Source organism: Acanthochromis polyacanthus, chromosome 17 (assembly GCF_021347895.1).
Source record: "Acanthochromis polyacanthus isolate Apoly-LR-REF ecotype Palm Island chromosome 17, KAUST_Apoly_ChrSc, whole genome shotgun sequence".
NCBI classification, from domain to species: domain Eukaryota; kingdom Metazoa; phylum Chordata; class Actinopteri; family Pomacentridae; genus Acanthochromis; species Acanthochromis polyacanthus.
Genome location: NC_067129.1, coordinates 35,961,674 through 35,976,760, shown reverse-complemented (window position 1 = coordinate 35,976,760; position 15,087 = coordinate 35,961,674). Strand labels below are relative to the sequence as shown.

Genomic DNA, 15,087 nt, shown 5'->3' with positions numbered 1-15,087 from the left:
ACAGCAGAAAAAATGGGATAGGGCCACCTCTAAAGGCCTGTAGCCATGGAAAAAAGTGCACAAAATCCACAAACCAGATTAGAGTTAGTGACTAAACAAACATTTGTGACCTTATCTGCCTGAATCGGGAGCAAAAAGGCTTAATATCAGCATGAATTTAAAGTTTTATTACGACCATCTGACACTAGAGTAGGTGGGAAAGGAGGAAAACAGGGACAAGAAAATTAAAGAGATTTAAGTTCTTTCATCCTCAGCAAAATGCACTAAGATGACAGCCTCGGGGCATTTAGTGCTGCGCTAAAATATATGGCAGGTGAAAAAGAGGCAAGGCTTTTTGTGGGGGTCTTTTCAGGGAGAGCTGAGAAGGAATGAATGAGCAAAGTCTTAGATGGGGAAAATGCTGACAGTTTCCATGTCCTGAGATGTTCCCATGGAGAAAGCTTTCCCTCTGCCCCCAATCACACAGAAAAACCTTCCACTGACTTGCATCTTTACCCTAAATCTCAGCAGTTTACACTTAAATCATATTAAAATGTGTGAAATCGAATTCATTCCTAGTAGTAGGAATTAAGTTTTAGTAGTTAAGTAGTAGTAGTAGTTAAGTTTTCTCTGCTAAAGGACTTTGTATTAAACCACCGTCACCCAGCATGTCTTCCATCCTCGATGTGCTTGTTAAAGGGCTGAAAACAGCAGAGAGCAGAGCTGCACTCTTTGTTCCAGCGCTTTTGACCAACCTGGTTAGTCTTTACACCAAAAGTGCGCTGTACTGCTTGATCAGTCCTGACACTTTGCCGAGCCGTGACTCTGCTCACACTCGCTGCAGTCGACTTCACAGTGATTCACCACAGTGCCGAAGAGAGAAACGCCACGTTGTGAAAATGCCATTTAACTCATCACATGCACAAAAAACAAGAAAAAATTCTGAGTTTTATCTGTATATTTTTTAACAAAATTCTGCTGCTGCTCATGTAGACATGTGTTAAGGAAAAATGACTCTCTTTCTCCTTAAGACATTTTCTCGGTTCTGTTAGCTGAAGACATCCCAGAATATCATGCAGGTTGCATCTGTCAACTACAGTTGCCTTAAATCAAGTTATAGAACCTGTAGATCACTTCAAATTGTCCTATAGGTTATCACCTTTGACCTCTGTTGCTTTGCTTCTCCCAAACTAAGGCTGGGAGCACATTCAGGTCCTCTCTGTCCCTAATGCTGCAAAAGAAGACACAGTCGAGGTCCAAAGTTTGCATACACTTGTAAAGAACATAATGTCATGGCTCTCTTGAGTTTCCAGTTATTTCTACAACTCTGATTTTTCTCCGATAGAGTGATTGGAACGGATACTTCTTTGTCAGCAAAAACATTCATGAACTTTGGTTCTTTTATGACTTTATCATGGGTTAACAGAAAAAGTGACCAAATCTGCTGGATCAAAAATATACATACAGCAATGCTAATAATTGGTTACACGTCCCTTGGCCATTTTCACTTTAATTAGACGCTTTTGGTAGCCATCCACAAGCTTCTCGTAAGCTTCTGGTTGAATCTTTGACTGCTCCTCTTGACAGAATCGGTGCAGTTCAGTTAAATTTGTTGGCTTTCTGACATGGACTTGTTTCTTCAGCATTGTCCACATGTTTTCAATGGGGTTTAAGTCAGGACTTTGGTAAGGCCATTCTAAAATCTTAATTCTAGCCTGATTTAGCCATTCCATTACCACTTTTGATGTGTGTTTGGGGTCATTGTCCTGTTGGAACACCCAACTGTGGCCAAGACCCAACCTTCGGGCTGATCATTTTAGGTTATCTTGAAGAATTTGAAGGTAATCCTCCTTCTTCATTATCCGATTCACTCTCTGTAAAGCACCAATTCCATGGGCAGCAAAACAACTCCACAGCCAATAGCCTCTCAGTCCATGGCGATGCAAAACACGCTTGACCATGGACACTGACATCTGTGTTCCAGCAGCTTCTACTTCTTGGCAGATCTGCTTTTTGATGGTTCTCGGTTGACTCTTAACCCTCCTGACCAATTTTCTCTCAGCAGCAGGTGATAGCTTGCATTTTCTTCCTGATCGTGGCAGTGAAAAAACAGTGCCATGCAATATATACTTAGAAACAATTGTTTGCACTGTTGCTCTTGGGACCTGCAGCTGCTTTGAAATGGCTCCAAGTGACTTTCCTGACTTGTTTAAGTCAATGATTCGCTTTTTCAGATCCGTGCTGAGCTCCTTTGACTTTCCCGTTGTAGTTTTTGTGGGCATTTGTATCCGCTGAGCCCTATTTAAATTGCCTCAGAGAAGTAACCAGCTGTAGTCACTCATAATCACTCACAAGAAGTTAAGAGGCAATGCTATGAAGCTCATTTCATTGACACAACTTTCTAAGTCACCAAAATTGCTAATTCATGTTGCTGTATGTATATCTTTAACCCAGCAGATTTGGTCACTTTTTCTGTTAACCCATAATAAAGTCATAAAAGAACCAAACTTCATGAATGTTTTTTGTGACAAAGAAGTATCTGTTCCAATCACTCCATCAGAGAAAAATCAGAGTTGTAGAAATAACTGGAAACTCAAGAGAGCCATGACATCATGTTCTTTACAAGTGTATGTAAACTTTTGACCTCAACTGTACATGAGAGAGAGACAATTGCTGTAATAAAAGCATGACTTGGTGAAGATTAGATATTGCTTAGTATGACGTTATGGTGTAGACAAGTTGTGTCCATATTGGGCCGTAATCTAAATATGGCATTCCTCCCAACTCAGTATATACCCAAGGTTGAACAGAATCCTCAGAATTGATGTTGCCAGTGTTCACATCACCGTTGCTCATTGTATCACTTCTGTGTATATGTATCTAGGTTTCTCAGACATTTTTTCAAATGTTTTCAGTGCTTTACCACTTATAGTTTCAGGAACCCCTAAAATGGCAACTTTTGGAAACACTTCTAGACATCTAATCAAGAGCAACAAGAAAATTGATAGTTTTATGTAAATGCATTAGATCCAAACCAACAGGAACACAGAAACCATTACAGCGCAACACATAAGATAGTAGGTATAAAGGCAAAAAAAAAAAACTTTTAAAATTTAAAAACTCTATATTTGTGCTTAAACTACAATCATCATGCAACCTGGCAATGATGCACATCCAGTTATGTGCAGAAACTTATTTATTTTACAAAATAATCTACAGTTGCTAAGACGAGGTGCTTCTGTGTGAAGTGTGGAAGATGATCATCTCTGAGAAACATATAAATAATTTTCTATTTAAAGGAATAGTTCAGCATTTCAGGAAATATGTTTGTTTATTTCCTTTGGTGTGAGATGCAAAGACTGATGAAAGCAGATAACGTCATGTTGCCTCAACCAGTGGATCCCTCAATAATGTCCTGCAGACAATGGAGCCACTTCACCTTCTGTTACTGGTACTGTGGCCGGTATCTGTTTTTTAAATTATTTTATTTTCAAAATAATTCACATATGAACATGAATTCAATAATTCATATTCAAAATAAACCTTTTATCTACTGGTCTTTGTTTTTTTTTTTGTTTTTGTTTTTTTAAAAGTCATTATATATGAACCATAATTACCAATAGCAACTGAAATTAAATATTATATACACTACCATTTAAAGGTTTGGGGTCACCCAGACAATTTCATGTTTTCCATGTAAACTCACATCTTTAGTCATGTGCTAACAGACCTCAAGGGTTTCTCATCATCAATTAGCCCTTCAATACAATTAGCTAACACAATGTAGCATTAGAACACAGGAGTGATGGTTGCTGGAAATCGGCCTCTGTAGCATTATGTAGATATTCCAAAGCTTCAGTGTACCGCCGGCGGTACACCTACTAATTTGCATAGGAATTTCAAGAATGTCCGACGGCTGCAAACACGATTATACAAACACTATACGCCGATGGAAAGCTTAGATTCTCATGAATCCGCCGGTATAAACCACTTTCAGATGCGATTACCACAGCGGGTGAGAAAAACACATTTGTCCGACAAAAACAAATATTCATCCATCCGTTCTCTATACACGGCTTCAACACACACGGCGCGACTCACATTTCCGGGTTTATTATTACACACACACAAAAAGATTCCACAAAAAACGGCCATAATCCAACCTTTTACATCCAGATGACACAAGCCAGTAAACTATTTTATCCAAAACATGTCCTGAAGTCGGTATAAAATCCCCGAATCGGTCATTTTCAAGGAAATGCACCTCGCGATGCCCGTCCAATATTCCCTGCATTTTTCGTAATTTTTTTTATTTAAAAATAGAATATTAGCGATTTTTTGTACTGAAAACGGCTGGAACTGACTGAAGCTTAAAGGGTTAAAAAGCAGCTGTTTCCAGCTCATATAGTCTTTTACCAGATGAACAATGTCTAGATTGTATTTCTGATTCATTTAATGTTACCTCCATTGAAAAAAAAGCTTTTCCTTTAAAAATAAGGACATTCCTAAGTGATCAGAAACTTTTGAAAAGTAGTGTACATCATATTTATAATAGCAACATTAATTTTATAGCACCTTTCTAAGACGAATCTTCAAAGTGCTGCACTGAGCAGATATTAAAATACACATGACAAAACCAAGTAGACAAAATATATAGAGAAAGCAAAAGAAAAAAGCACAATGCAAAGATGAGAAAACAAACAAACAATTGAACTGACTTAGTAAAATATAAAAAGAACAAAAAATAAAATAAAGACAAACAAAATGACCACAATAAAAGAGAAGAATGTATGATAATAATAAGGTTTTAAGTAGTATTTTAAAAGAAGACACTGACAGAGAATCTCACACTTCAATCTGAGAAAGAGTTAAAAGATCACAAATGTAGGATTTTGCATGTGTTAAAATAACAAGCAATACATCTTAGAATCAATCCTAAAAATAACTAGAAAACAGTGAAGTCCTGCAAGAATTGAAGTAACAGGATCACAAAGAGTTAAAAGCTGAGCACAGCAGCAGCAGCATTTTGGATGATTTGACATTTTGAATGATTCTCTTACTGATACCAAACTAAAGTCTGCATGACTTGTCTAAAAAATAAAAAGTAGTATTAGTGTGGATGTATCCTCTGTCCTTCAGTCCAGAAAAGGGTGTTTTTGTCCTCAAAAACATTCAAATATAGGAGCACAAACAGGCCCTAAAATCCCGCTATCATCCCAAGTCTGCGTCCTCGCAGCTGTTTTGATCCCACAGCAAGGTCAGCAGCAGAAAGATTCTTCGCTCGCGAACCAAATGTCACCTCAGAGATTTTTTAACAAGCTCCCAACCTCCTCTGTTACCCCTCCAGTTCTGCTCTAATGCTTCACTAATTCCCCTCCTTCTGCAAGCGCTAATATCACCAGAGACCATTTCAGATGGATTTAATTACCTGTGCAACAAACAAAAACATGGGAGCAGCTTTAGCTTCAGACGCAGATCCAGAAATACAGTTTGTACAGCAAAACCTTCTGTGTAAGCGAAATTCTGCACATAACAAGAAATTAGGAGTGTTTTATCATTTTAACTTACGACAAACATTCACTTTTACTGCACAGCCCCAAGCTTGTATTTAGAAATTTCCTATTTTTAGGTATACTTTATTGTATTTCAGTGAAAAATCTTGCTGCTTTGATTTAATATTGATGTTCTTTGGTGTTAACATCAACTCAAAATGAAGTTTTGTCCACTCTGGAGAGGTTATCTGTGTGTTTTATTTATTATTATTTGTACATTTTCATCTATTTTGACTTTTGTTTTATTCTATATCATCTATTATTCTATATCACCACTTTTTATACAGTTATTTAATATATGTGGTTATATTTAGTTGTGTCATCCATCATTTATTGTCCGCAGCTGTACTTCCAGAGTTGCATTTATTTCCTTAAAGCTATTCTTCCTGCAAAAATGCTTCACAATAAAAGTTTTCCAGCAACTTAAAGTTATTATATTGAACACATTTTTCCTTTTATGTGCTCTCTGCTTACAGTTTGAATGACTAATCTAGATTTTGATGACTATCTTTGGATCTGAGAAGTGTTTTTCATCAGAAATGCAGCTGTTGTACAAATTTATTGGTAAAATTACACAGATCGGAGGAACACAGTTTTGTGTGTAAATTGTAAAATTAAAGCTTCAATAAGGTGAATCAACCTAATTTTTGTAATTTTTTTTTTACACTCTATGAAGTATTTAAGCTGCAAGTTTTTCCCGCCACTTAATAAAATGCCTGGCTGGAAGATTTTAAAAAAAACTAAAATAAAAAAATGCAATTCTAATGATTCAGAAATGCCTTTTAATTTGCAATCATTACTTTGATGGATTGGGCGGACAGATTAATGTTACATCAACCTAATATTGTCTCTAAGTTAAACTCACACATCTGCAGTAGATAATTTAAAACTAAATTCAAGTTCAGGTAAGTTAATGAAATTAGCATGATAACTACATTTTTATGGAGAGAATTTTGTTTCTTTATTATTCAATCAATCAAAAAAGATTTTGCAACCAAAAAAGAGAGCTGAGACCAAAAAACAAAGTTGCAATCAAAAAATAAAAGATCAATCAAATAGAATAGATCTGAGACCAAAAAAAATTATTTTTTGAGATCAAAACAGAACAGGTTACAAATGAAAATATACACACGTGGACAAAATTGTTGGTACCCCTCAGTTAAAGAAGGAAAAACCCACAATTCTCACTGAAATCACTTGAAACTCACAAAAGTAACAATAAATAAAAATTTATTGAAAATTAAATAATCAAAAACAGCCATTACTTTTGAATTGTTGATTAACATAATTATTTAAAAAAACAAACTAATGAAACAGGCCTGGACAAAAATGATGGTACCTCTATAAAAGATTGAAAACTATTTGACCAGAGTGACATGATTAACTCAGGTGTGTCATTTAATTGACATCACAGGTGTTTCCAAACTCATAATCAGTCAGTCTGCCTATTTAAAGGGAGACAAATAGTCACCCTGCTGTTTGGTGAAAAGGTGTGTACCACACTGAACATGGACAACAGAAAGCGAAGGAGAGAATTGTCCCAGGACATCCGAAAAAAAATTATAGACAAACATCTTAAAGGTAAAGGCTATAAGACCATCTCTAAACAGCTTGAAGTTCCTGTGACAACAGTGGCTCATATTATTCAGAAGTTCAAGACCCACGGGACAGTAGCCAACCTCCCTGGACGTGGCCGCAAGAGGAAAATTGATGACAAATTGAAGAGACGGATCGTTCGAATTGTATCCAAAGAGCCCAGAGCAACCTCCAAAGAAATTAAAGGTGAACTCCAAGGCCAAGGTACATCAGTGTCAGATCGCACCATTCGTCGTTGTTTGAGCCAAAGTGGACCTCATGGGAGACGACCAAGGAGGACACCACTGCTGAAAAAAACTCATAAAAAAGCGAGACTGGAATTTGCAAAAAATGCATGTTGACAAGCCACAAAGCTTCTGGGAGAATGTCCTTTGGACAGATGAGACCAAACTGGAGCTTTTTGGTAAGGCACATCAACTCTATGTTCATAGACTCAAAAACCAAGCATACGAAGAAAAGAACACTGTCCCTACGGTGAAACATGGAGGAGGCTCAGTAATGTTTTGGGGCTGCTTTGCTGCATCTGGCACAGGGTGTCTTGAAAGTGTGCAAGGTACGATGAAATCTGAAGACTATCAAGGCATTCTGGAGAGAAATGTGCTGCCTAGTGTCAGAAAGCTTGGTCTCAGTCGCAGGTCATGGGTCTTCCAACAGGACAACGATCCAAAACACACAGCCAAAAACACCCAAGAATGGCTGAGAGAAAAGCGTTGGACTATTCTAAAGTGGCCTTCTATGAGCCCAGATCTGAATCCCATTGAACATATGTGGAAGGAGCTGAAACATGCCATTTGGAGAAGACACCCATCAAACCTGAGACAACTGGAGCTGTTTGCTCATGAGGAGTGGGCCAAAATACCTGTTGACAGCTGCAGAACGCTCATTGACAAATACAGAAATCGTTTAATTGCAGTGATTGCCTCAAAAGGTTGTGCAACAAAATATTAAGTTATGGGTACCATCATTTTTGTCCAGCCCTATTTCATTAGTTTGTTTTTTTTAAATAATTATGTTAATCAACAATTCAAAAGTGATGGCTGATTTTGATTATTTAATTTTCAATCAATTTTTATTTATTGTTACTTTAGTGAGTTTCAAGTGATTTCAGTGAGAATTGTGGGTTTTTCCTTCTTTAACTGAGGGGTACCAACAATTTTGTCCATGTGTGTAATAATTTGAGAACATATTGACTTAACTTCAAAACTAATATTATTTTGCTTGCAAGTTCAAAAGTTTTGCTTGCAAGTTCAAAAGTTTTGGTTGTGAATTCTAAAGTTTTGCTTGCAAACTCAAAAGTTTTGGTTGCAAATCTGACTGAACCGAATGGGCGGGCCCAACGCTGGTGGATGAGACAAGAGTTCCTATTGGTCGGTTTGACCTTGCTCCACCGCTCCCCTCTGTGCTGTTGCTGGCTGTTTCCACGCTAGGTAAGTTGGTAGCCGATTGCGCACAAATTAATTATGCTAAATATTTTAGGCTACAACCGGTGTTCAAGATTAACTGGTGTTCCGATCAACTGGTGATAGCAGGGTTTCTGAGACAGATGTTTCGTAGGCGTGGCTTTTCAGGACCCCTTATCTACTGACCAGGAAATAAACAATGGGACAGCTTCATCTATAAAACGAGATTTCTGCTGTTCTATACATTTCAGTCTTGACAAAATAACTGAAAACAAGAGGCGTCGGACTGAGGACACAGACTGTCACCAGTTAATCTGATGGAGATCGTCACACTCTGCCACAGTGAAGCGATATTTCCACTCCGTTAGGTGGAAGTTCTCATTAAACCGAGTATTTTATTGGTAGACTGAACATCCGTGAGTCCAAACAGAGCAATAACGACAATGTTAAAGCTGACAACAAGAACATTTTGGAACAGTTTATTGATGGCTGTGTGTTTTGAACAGGCATCGGTACAGTCACCTATGCTATGTATTGCCGTTGTAACAGCCTAACAGCTGTCTCACTCACTGAAAATCACCAGTTGATCGGAACACCAGTTAATCTTGAACACTGGTTGTAGCCTAAAATATTTAGCATAATTAATTTGTGCACAATCGGCTACCAACTTACCTAGCGCGGAAGCAGCCAGCAACAGCACAGAGGGGAGCGGTGGAGCAAGGTCAAACCGACCAATAGGAACTCTTGTCTCATCCACCAGCGTTGGGCCCGCCCATTCGGTTCAGTCAGATTCGCAAGCAAAACTTTAAAGTTTAGAATTGTGAGACTTTTGATGATTTTTCTCATTTTTGAGAGTGAATACCTCCTAGGAGATAATTCCAGGAGACCTGAAAATTTGTCAGTCCACACAGCAGGACTTGGTGATGAAAAGTTATCAAAAGTTTAACCAGAAGCCAAATGGTGTGGCCATGGCGACCATCAGAGTTTTGATGCTTCGCCATGAAACAACAGCTGCTGTATAACTATCCTCTGAATGCTCCAATCTGCCTCAAACTTTCCATGTGTAATCACACTCCAATCCTGATCACATCCATAGGCCAACATACACTTTCAGTCGCGGCGCCACCTGTTGGATGGACAGTAAATGCTTTATAAGTAGCCTGTACATGTTCCAATCAGCCTGAAACTTTACATGACTGATCAGAGTCCAACCCTCATCACATCCACTGTTTGAAATACACTCTCAGCGGCAGCGCCACCTGGTGGATAGACAGGAAATGCTCTATAACTGCTCTGAACATGCTCCAATCTGGCTGAAATTTTACATGTGTGATCAGACTCTGGTCCAGATGCGATTCAGAGGCCGACATACACTCTCAGTCACAGCGCAACCTGGTGGACGTGCGTGGATTCGCCGACCAGCGTGGATGCGAGGACCTGTCCATCGCTGCTTGCAGCTTTAATTTTGATTGAAACTTTATGTTTTTTGGTCTCAGCTCTCTTTTGTGGTTGCAAAACCTTTTTTGATTGATTGAATAATAAAGAAACAAAATTCTCTCCATACATTTTTCTTTACCTTGATGTTGAGATTTCAAATCCCCTATCATATATTTTACATTGTTTTTAATAATTTGCTTACTTATATAAATGTATTTCATTATATGCACGACACTTTAAGCTTTCTTTAAAACAATGTGGAAATACTTTGTGGAACAACTTGATTTTCATGAGTAATCTGCTTAAAATCTTTTGTTATTGCGACCAATCAATAAGTTAGCCGTAATTCCACTAACTCAATCTAGTTTGTTGGTTCAACACAATTTCATTAGAAGTTGTCGTAACTCAAAAAGACAGACGCAAAGTGTTGCATTAACTATTTTGTTGAGCCCAAGTCATATTATTTAGAGTACAGAGGAAACAAAGCGTATGTACATAAACCAGACTTCTTACCCCGTACACCAGCTCCCCGACCATCCCATTCCAGATCTTCGTCTCCGGGTCCCGAGCGCCGTACTTTCCGTCGGGGACTATGGAGATCTTGTACTTGATGCCGATGTGTTTGGCGATCTCCGAGGCCAGGTCCACACAGTATCCCTCGTACTGGTCATTGCCTTCGTACATCTCCCAGTTCTTCTTGAGCATCACGTAGGGACCCTCCTACACATGGGACCATAACCATTGAACCAAACCATCAGACAGACAGACAGACATGCGGACATGAGGACTCGTGCAGTGACTCAGTGACAACAGACGACAGAAACTGAATACCAACCGTGTTTGAGATTAAAGATAACCTGTGGAACTTTTGGCCACTTGTGGTGCTGTGGAGCACTGGTTTGATGAGTGGATCCCACTTAATACATGCAGATGATAAAATACACAAACAGCTGATGATTTCAAGCTGTTCCACTGAAAAACAATTGGTAGAGATATAGTGGAGAAGACTGCTGGCTAGTAAACAAAGCAGAATTTTTACAAAGGATCTAAAACATTACAGTTTTTGAAGCCTTACTCTTTCATACTCTTATGGTTATGAGTGTATGGCTTAAACTACTTTATGTACAATAGTTACAATCATTTTCTAGCAGAATGTTCTTTTGAAGTAACACTGCATATTCTGTATTGACTGATTGGTCCAGTGGACAGAACCTTTAAACCGACAACAAACAAAAACAGATTGAATGAAACAGACTTATTGTGTATTTATCCTATAGTTTATCAATGATTTATGTATTGTTTTTGTATTTGCTTATTTGTTGTTCATATATACAGAAACCATTTGGGCAAATACGTCGTTAGGTAGGGAAAATAATCAACATACACTTTGAGCCTGTCAATGATTTAATAAGTGCTTCAGTTGTAGGCAACTTTTGGTTCTTGAAGAGGCTTCCTCACTTCAAACTGAGTGGTGGGGAGCTCCAGGTATTTATCCTTATCTCGGAATTCCATTACAAGCCCAAAGCTCACATGAAATAAGGTGTTAAAGGTAAAAATGGGATCTAAAGACTGCACAAAGAGTGACTAATAAGTGGTCTATCCCCTGCTCCAGTTTGACAGATGGCTTCCAATAAGTAAGACCAAGTATCTTCAGACACAAAACTTTCTAAAGCACTGAGTCACCATGAAGAAAAATGTGTTGGAAAAGTTTCACGGCTTCATTTTATTCAGTCAAAATAGCAATATCTGCTATGGAACTCTGGGCACCACAGTTGTATGAAAGAATTAAATCAATTTTTGTTTTTTTGGATGATGAGTTTCTTTGTGCAAAAACTGCTCACTTTTAAAGATTTTCATTATCTTAAATTGTATCTCCTCCTCCTCTGGCATCACTGAGGATCTTTCAATTACTGAAATGTACCCCAAGGAGTTGAGGAGGCTTCAGAAAAGCTTAGAATTAGGAAAAAAAGTGTATGTAAATCCTATACTGTATGTAAGACTTTTGTCGAGTGGCAAGACATATAAATCCTGCACCTTTGCAAGTTTTGATTTGGTTTGAGAGGTCACACAACTGAGCAGAACTTCATAAATTAATGGCATCATTTATGACTGATGCTACAAAATAAAATACTTCTCATTTAGCAGGTTTGCATCTCTTTCATGATACAAGGAGATATGTTGGTATTATGAAAAACACCCAACAGCAACAATTCTATTCTGAAATGCTGAAGCACCCATTAGGTACCTTCTGGAGTATTTATGCTTTGAAAAGACCAATATTGTGTTGAACAGTGCCTATAAGAAAACTCCTTCAGTTGGTTTAATGTGGTGACTTGTCCTTAAAGAACACATTTAATTTGCCACAAAACTGTGAAAATAAGAATTTAAAGCTGCACCATGCGAGATTTAAAAAAAAAAAAGTCACTAATATGGAGTTCAGCACAGCTTCCACTCTAACTAAGTACACATGTTCAGCATTCTTGAGCTCTAAAAGGTGAAAAGCTGCATTTATCTGGCACTTTAATCCAAAATAGCTGAAAAACCCGCCTCTCACTGACCCATTCACCAAACACTCAACTGCTGTGCAAGGTGCTTGTCAGACTATTGGGAGTAATTTGGGGTTCAGTGTCTGATCGAGGACACTCCAACATGTGGACAGGAGGAGCTGCAGATCAAATCGCAAACCCTGTGATAGAGAACAATCAGTTGTGCTTCCAGAGGCTCAGAAGGTGGACAGTATTTTCATGAATTAGAGCTCTGTAGCTCTTTGTGCTTTTATTTTGATGTCAGTTTCACAGGTGGGAAATGCTACCTACCTATTAATTTACAGGGTTTCTTGATAACAGTGTTTCAAAACCAGAGAAGCTAAAGATTTTTAAAGTATATTTCCTTAGTTCAACAACTGTTCCCCCAAGTATTTCAAATAGGAAGACTGAAAGGGAAGACTGAAAGGGAAATAAAACATACTCAGGCAATAAAATAAATGTGGCATGGCTCAAAAATGGTATACAGAGGAGCAAGTAGGAGGATATATTCAGCATAGTGAAAAATCATGCTAGAGTTGATGTGAACATTTGTATTTACAACACCTTGTTTGTAGCGGTTGCAAATATATAATGAGTAGAATATCTACAGACAAAAAGATCCAGTATTTTACTAGTACTAGAGAAACCTGTGAACAATTAGAAAAAAAATGTTATATCCAAGTTAGTGTTGTGTTTTTGCCAGTTTTTGTAAATATATAATTGAAAAACGTCAACTTTTGCTTTCATTTTTTTTAATGAATTCTAGCATCATAAGTGTTACATACAGCACAAAAAACATTTCTGTGTTCTTTCTAGTTCTATTCATGGTTGTGCAAGACATATTTGCAGTGAAAAATAAGCCCACAGTGAATAAAGAAAAGTAACAGGAGCAAAAAACACCTTGCTTGGGCTTCTGATGTTCAATAGCAGATGAATTTCTGCTGGCAAACAAAGCACAATTATTATTGATGTACATACACATCGCTAAATCTGGCAACAAAACATTAACATCAAGGTGCATCCTGGGAGTGGTAGTTAACCTTCCTACTTGAAATTTATGTAAAAAGCAAGTATGCTTGCCTTGGCACTGACTTTAATAAAAAATAATGCTCTCACAATGCGACAAACTTTTCACAAATTCTATGTAAGTCTGCCAGTATTTCTGTTTTTTTTTTTTAAATTGCATACTGCAGCATTAAATTTGATGACTTTAAATTGACTTAAATTTTTTTTGCAAAGGCTGCAGTTTAAGATATAAAAGGAGGACTATAAAATAGTAAGACTAAAGTTGTAATTCAGTGTCAATTTATTCAAGCAGATTGAAACTTCCAGGATTCGCTCATGTTTGCCCAACAATCAATGTAGACTGTATACAGTGGGGCAAAAAAGTATTGTCAGCCACCGATTGCGCAAGTTCTCCCACTTAAAATGATGACAGAGGTCTGTATTTTTCATCATAGGTACACTTCAACTGTGAGAGACAGAATGTGAAAAAAAATCCAGGAAATCACATTGTAGGATTTTTTAAGCATTTATTTATAAAATATGGTGGAAAATAAGTATTTGGTCACTTACAAACAAGCAAGACCTCTGGCTCTCACAGACCTGTAAATTCTTCTTTAAGAAGCTCCTTTGTCCTCCACTTGTTACCTGTATTAATTGCACCTGTTTGAACTCATTATCTGTATGAAAGACACCTGTCCACAGCCTCAAACAGTCTGACTCCAAACTCCACCATGGCCAAGACCAAAGAGCTGTCGAAGGACACCAGGAACAAAATTGTAGACCTGCACTTAGCTGGGAAGAGTAAATCCACAACAGGCAAGCACCTTGGTGTGAATAAATCAATTATGGGAGAAATTATGAGAAAATGGAAGGCATACAAGACCACTGATAATCTCCCTCGATCTGGGGTTCCACACAAGGTCTCATCCTGTGGGGTCAAAATGATTATGAGAACGGTGAACAAAAATTCCAGAACTACACGGGGGGACCTGGTGAATGACCTGCAGAAAGCTCGAACAAAAGTAACAAAGGTTCCCATCAGTAACACACTACACCGCCAGGGAATCAAATCCTGCAGTGACAGACATGTCCCTCTGCTTAAGCCAGTACATGTCCAGGCCCATCTGAAGTTTGCCTGTATTGATGATCCAGAACAGGACTGGACGAATGTCATGGAGTCGATGAAACCAAAATAGAACTTTTTGGTACAAACTCAACTCATCGTGTTTGGAAGAAGAATGCTGAGTTGCAGCCCAAGAAAACCACACCTACTGTGCAGTCTGCGCGAATGGGCACAATTTATTACTGGACCGTGGACCAGTAAACAGTAATTTTTTACTGGACCGAAACAGTTTTTACTGGACCGAATATTTTATGCACAAATGTACCAAAAGTTGATGTATAATTTGATTTTAATAATTGTTATACAAATGTACTACTTTATTAATTATGTCCCAGATACAACACGACGCCATGGGCGAAGAGAAATTACCGTTTTTATATAGAATAAACCATACAAAATTAACTATTGGATAAAGAAAAGCACTCATTTGAGATCAAAACAAAAATCATGTACTCAATCATGCTAGAAGT

General features: G+C 37.9%; 1 protein-coding gene across 6 annotated transcripts in view; it reads right to left on the bottom strand.

The window, feature by feature from the left end:
* gria4b (glutamate receptor, ionotropic, AMPA 4b) overlaps window positions 1-15,087 on the bottom strand; it is a 343,099-nt gene that overhangs the window by 66,781 nt on the left and 261,231 nt on the right. For all 6 annotated transcript variants that reach the window (XR_007937136.1, XM_051937658.1, XM_051937655.1 and 3 more), the window contains one exon: window positions 10,478-10,684. Coding sequence is in view for 5 of the 6 variants with exons in the window: in XM_051937658.1 (XP_051793618.1) it covers window positions 10,478-10,684 (207 nt within the window). In the remaining variant the exon portion in view is untranslated. The remainder of the gene's footprint in view (window positions 1-10,477; window positions 10,685-15,087) is intronic.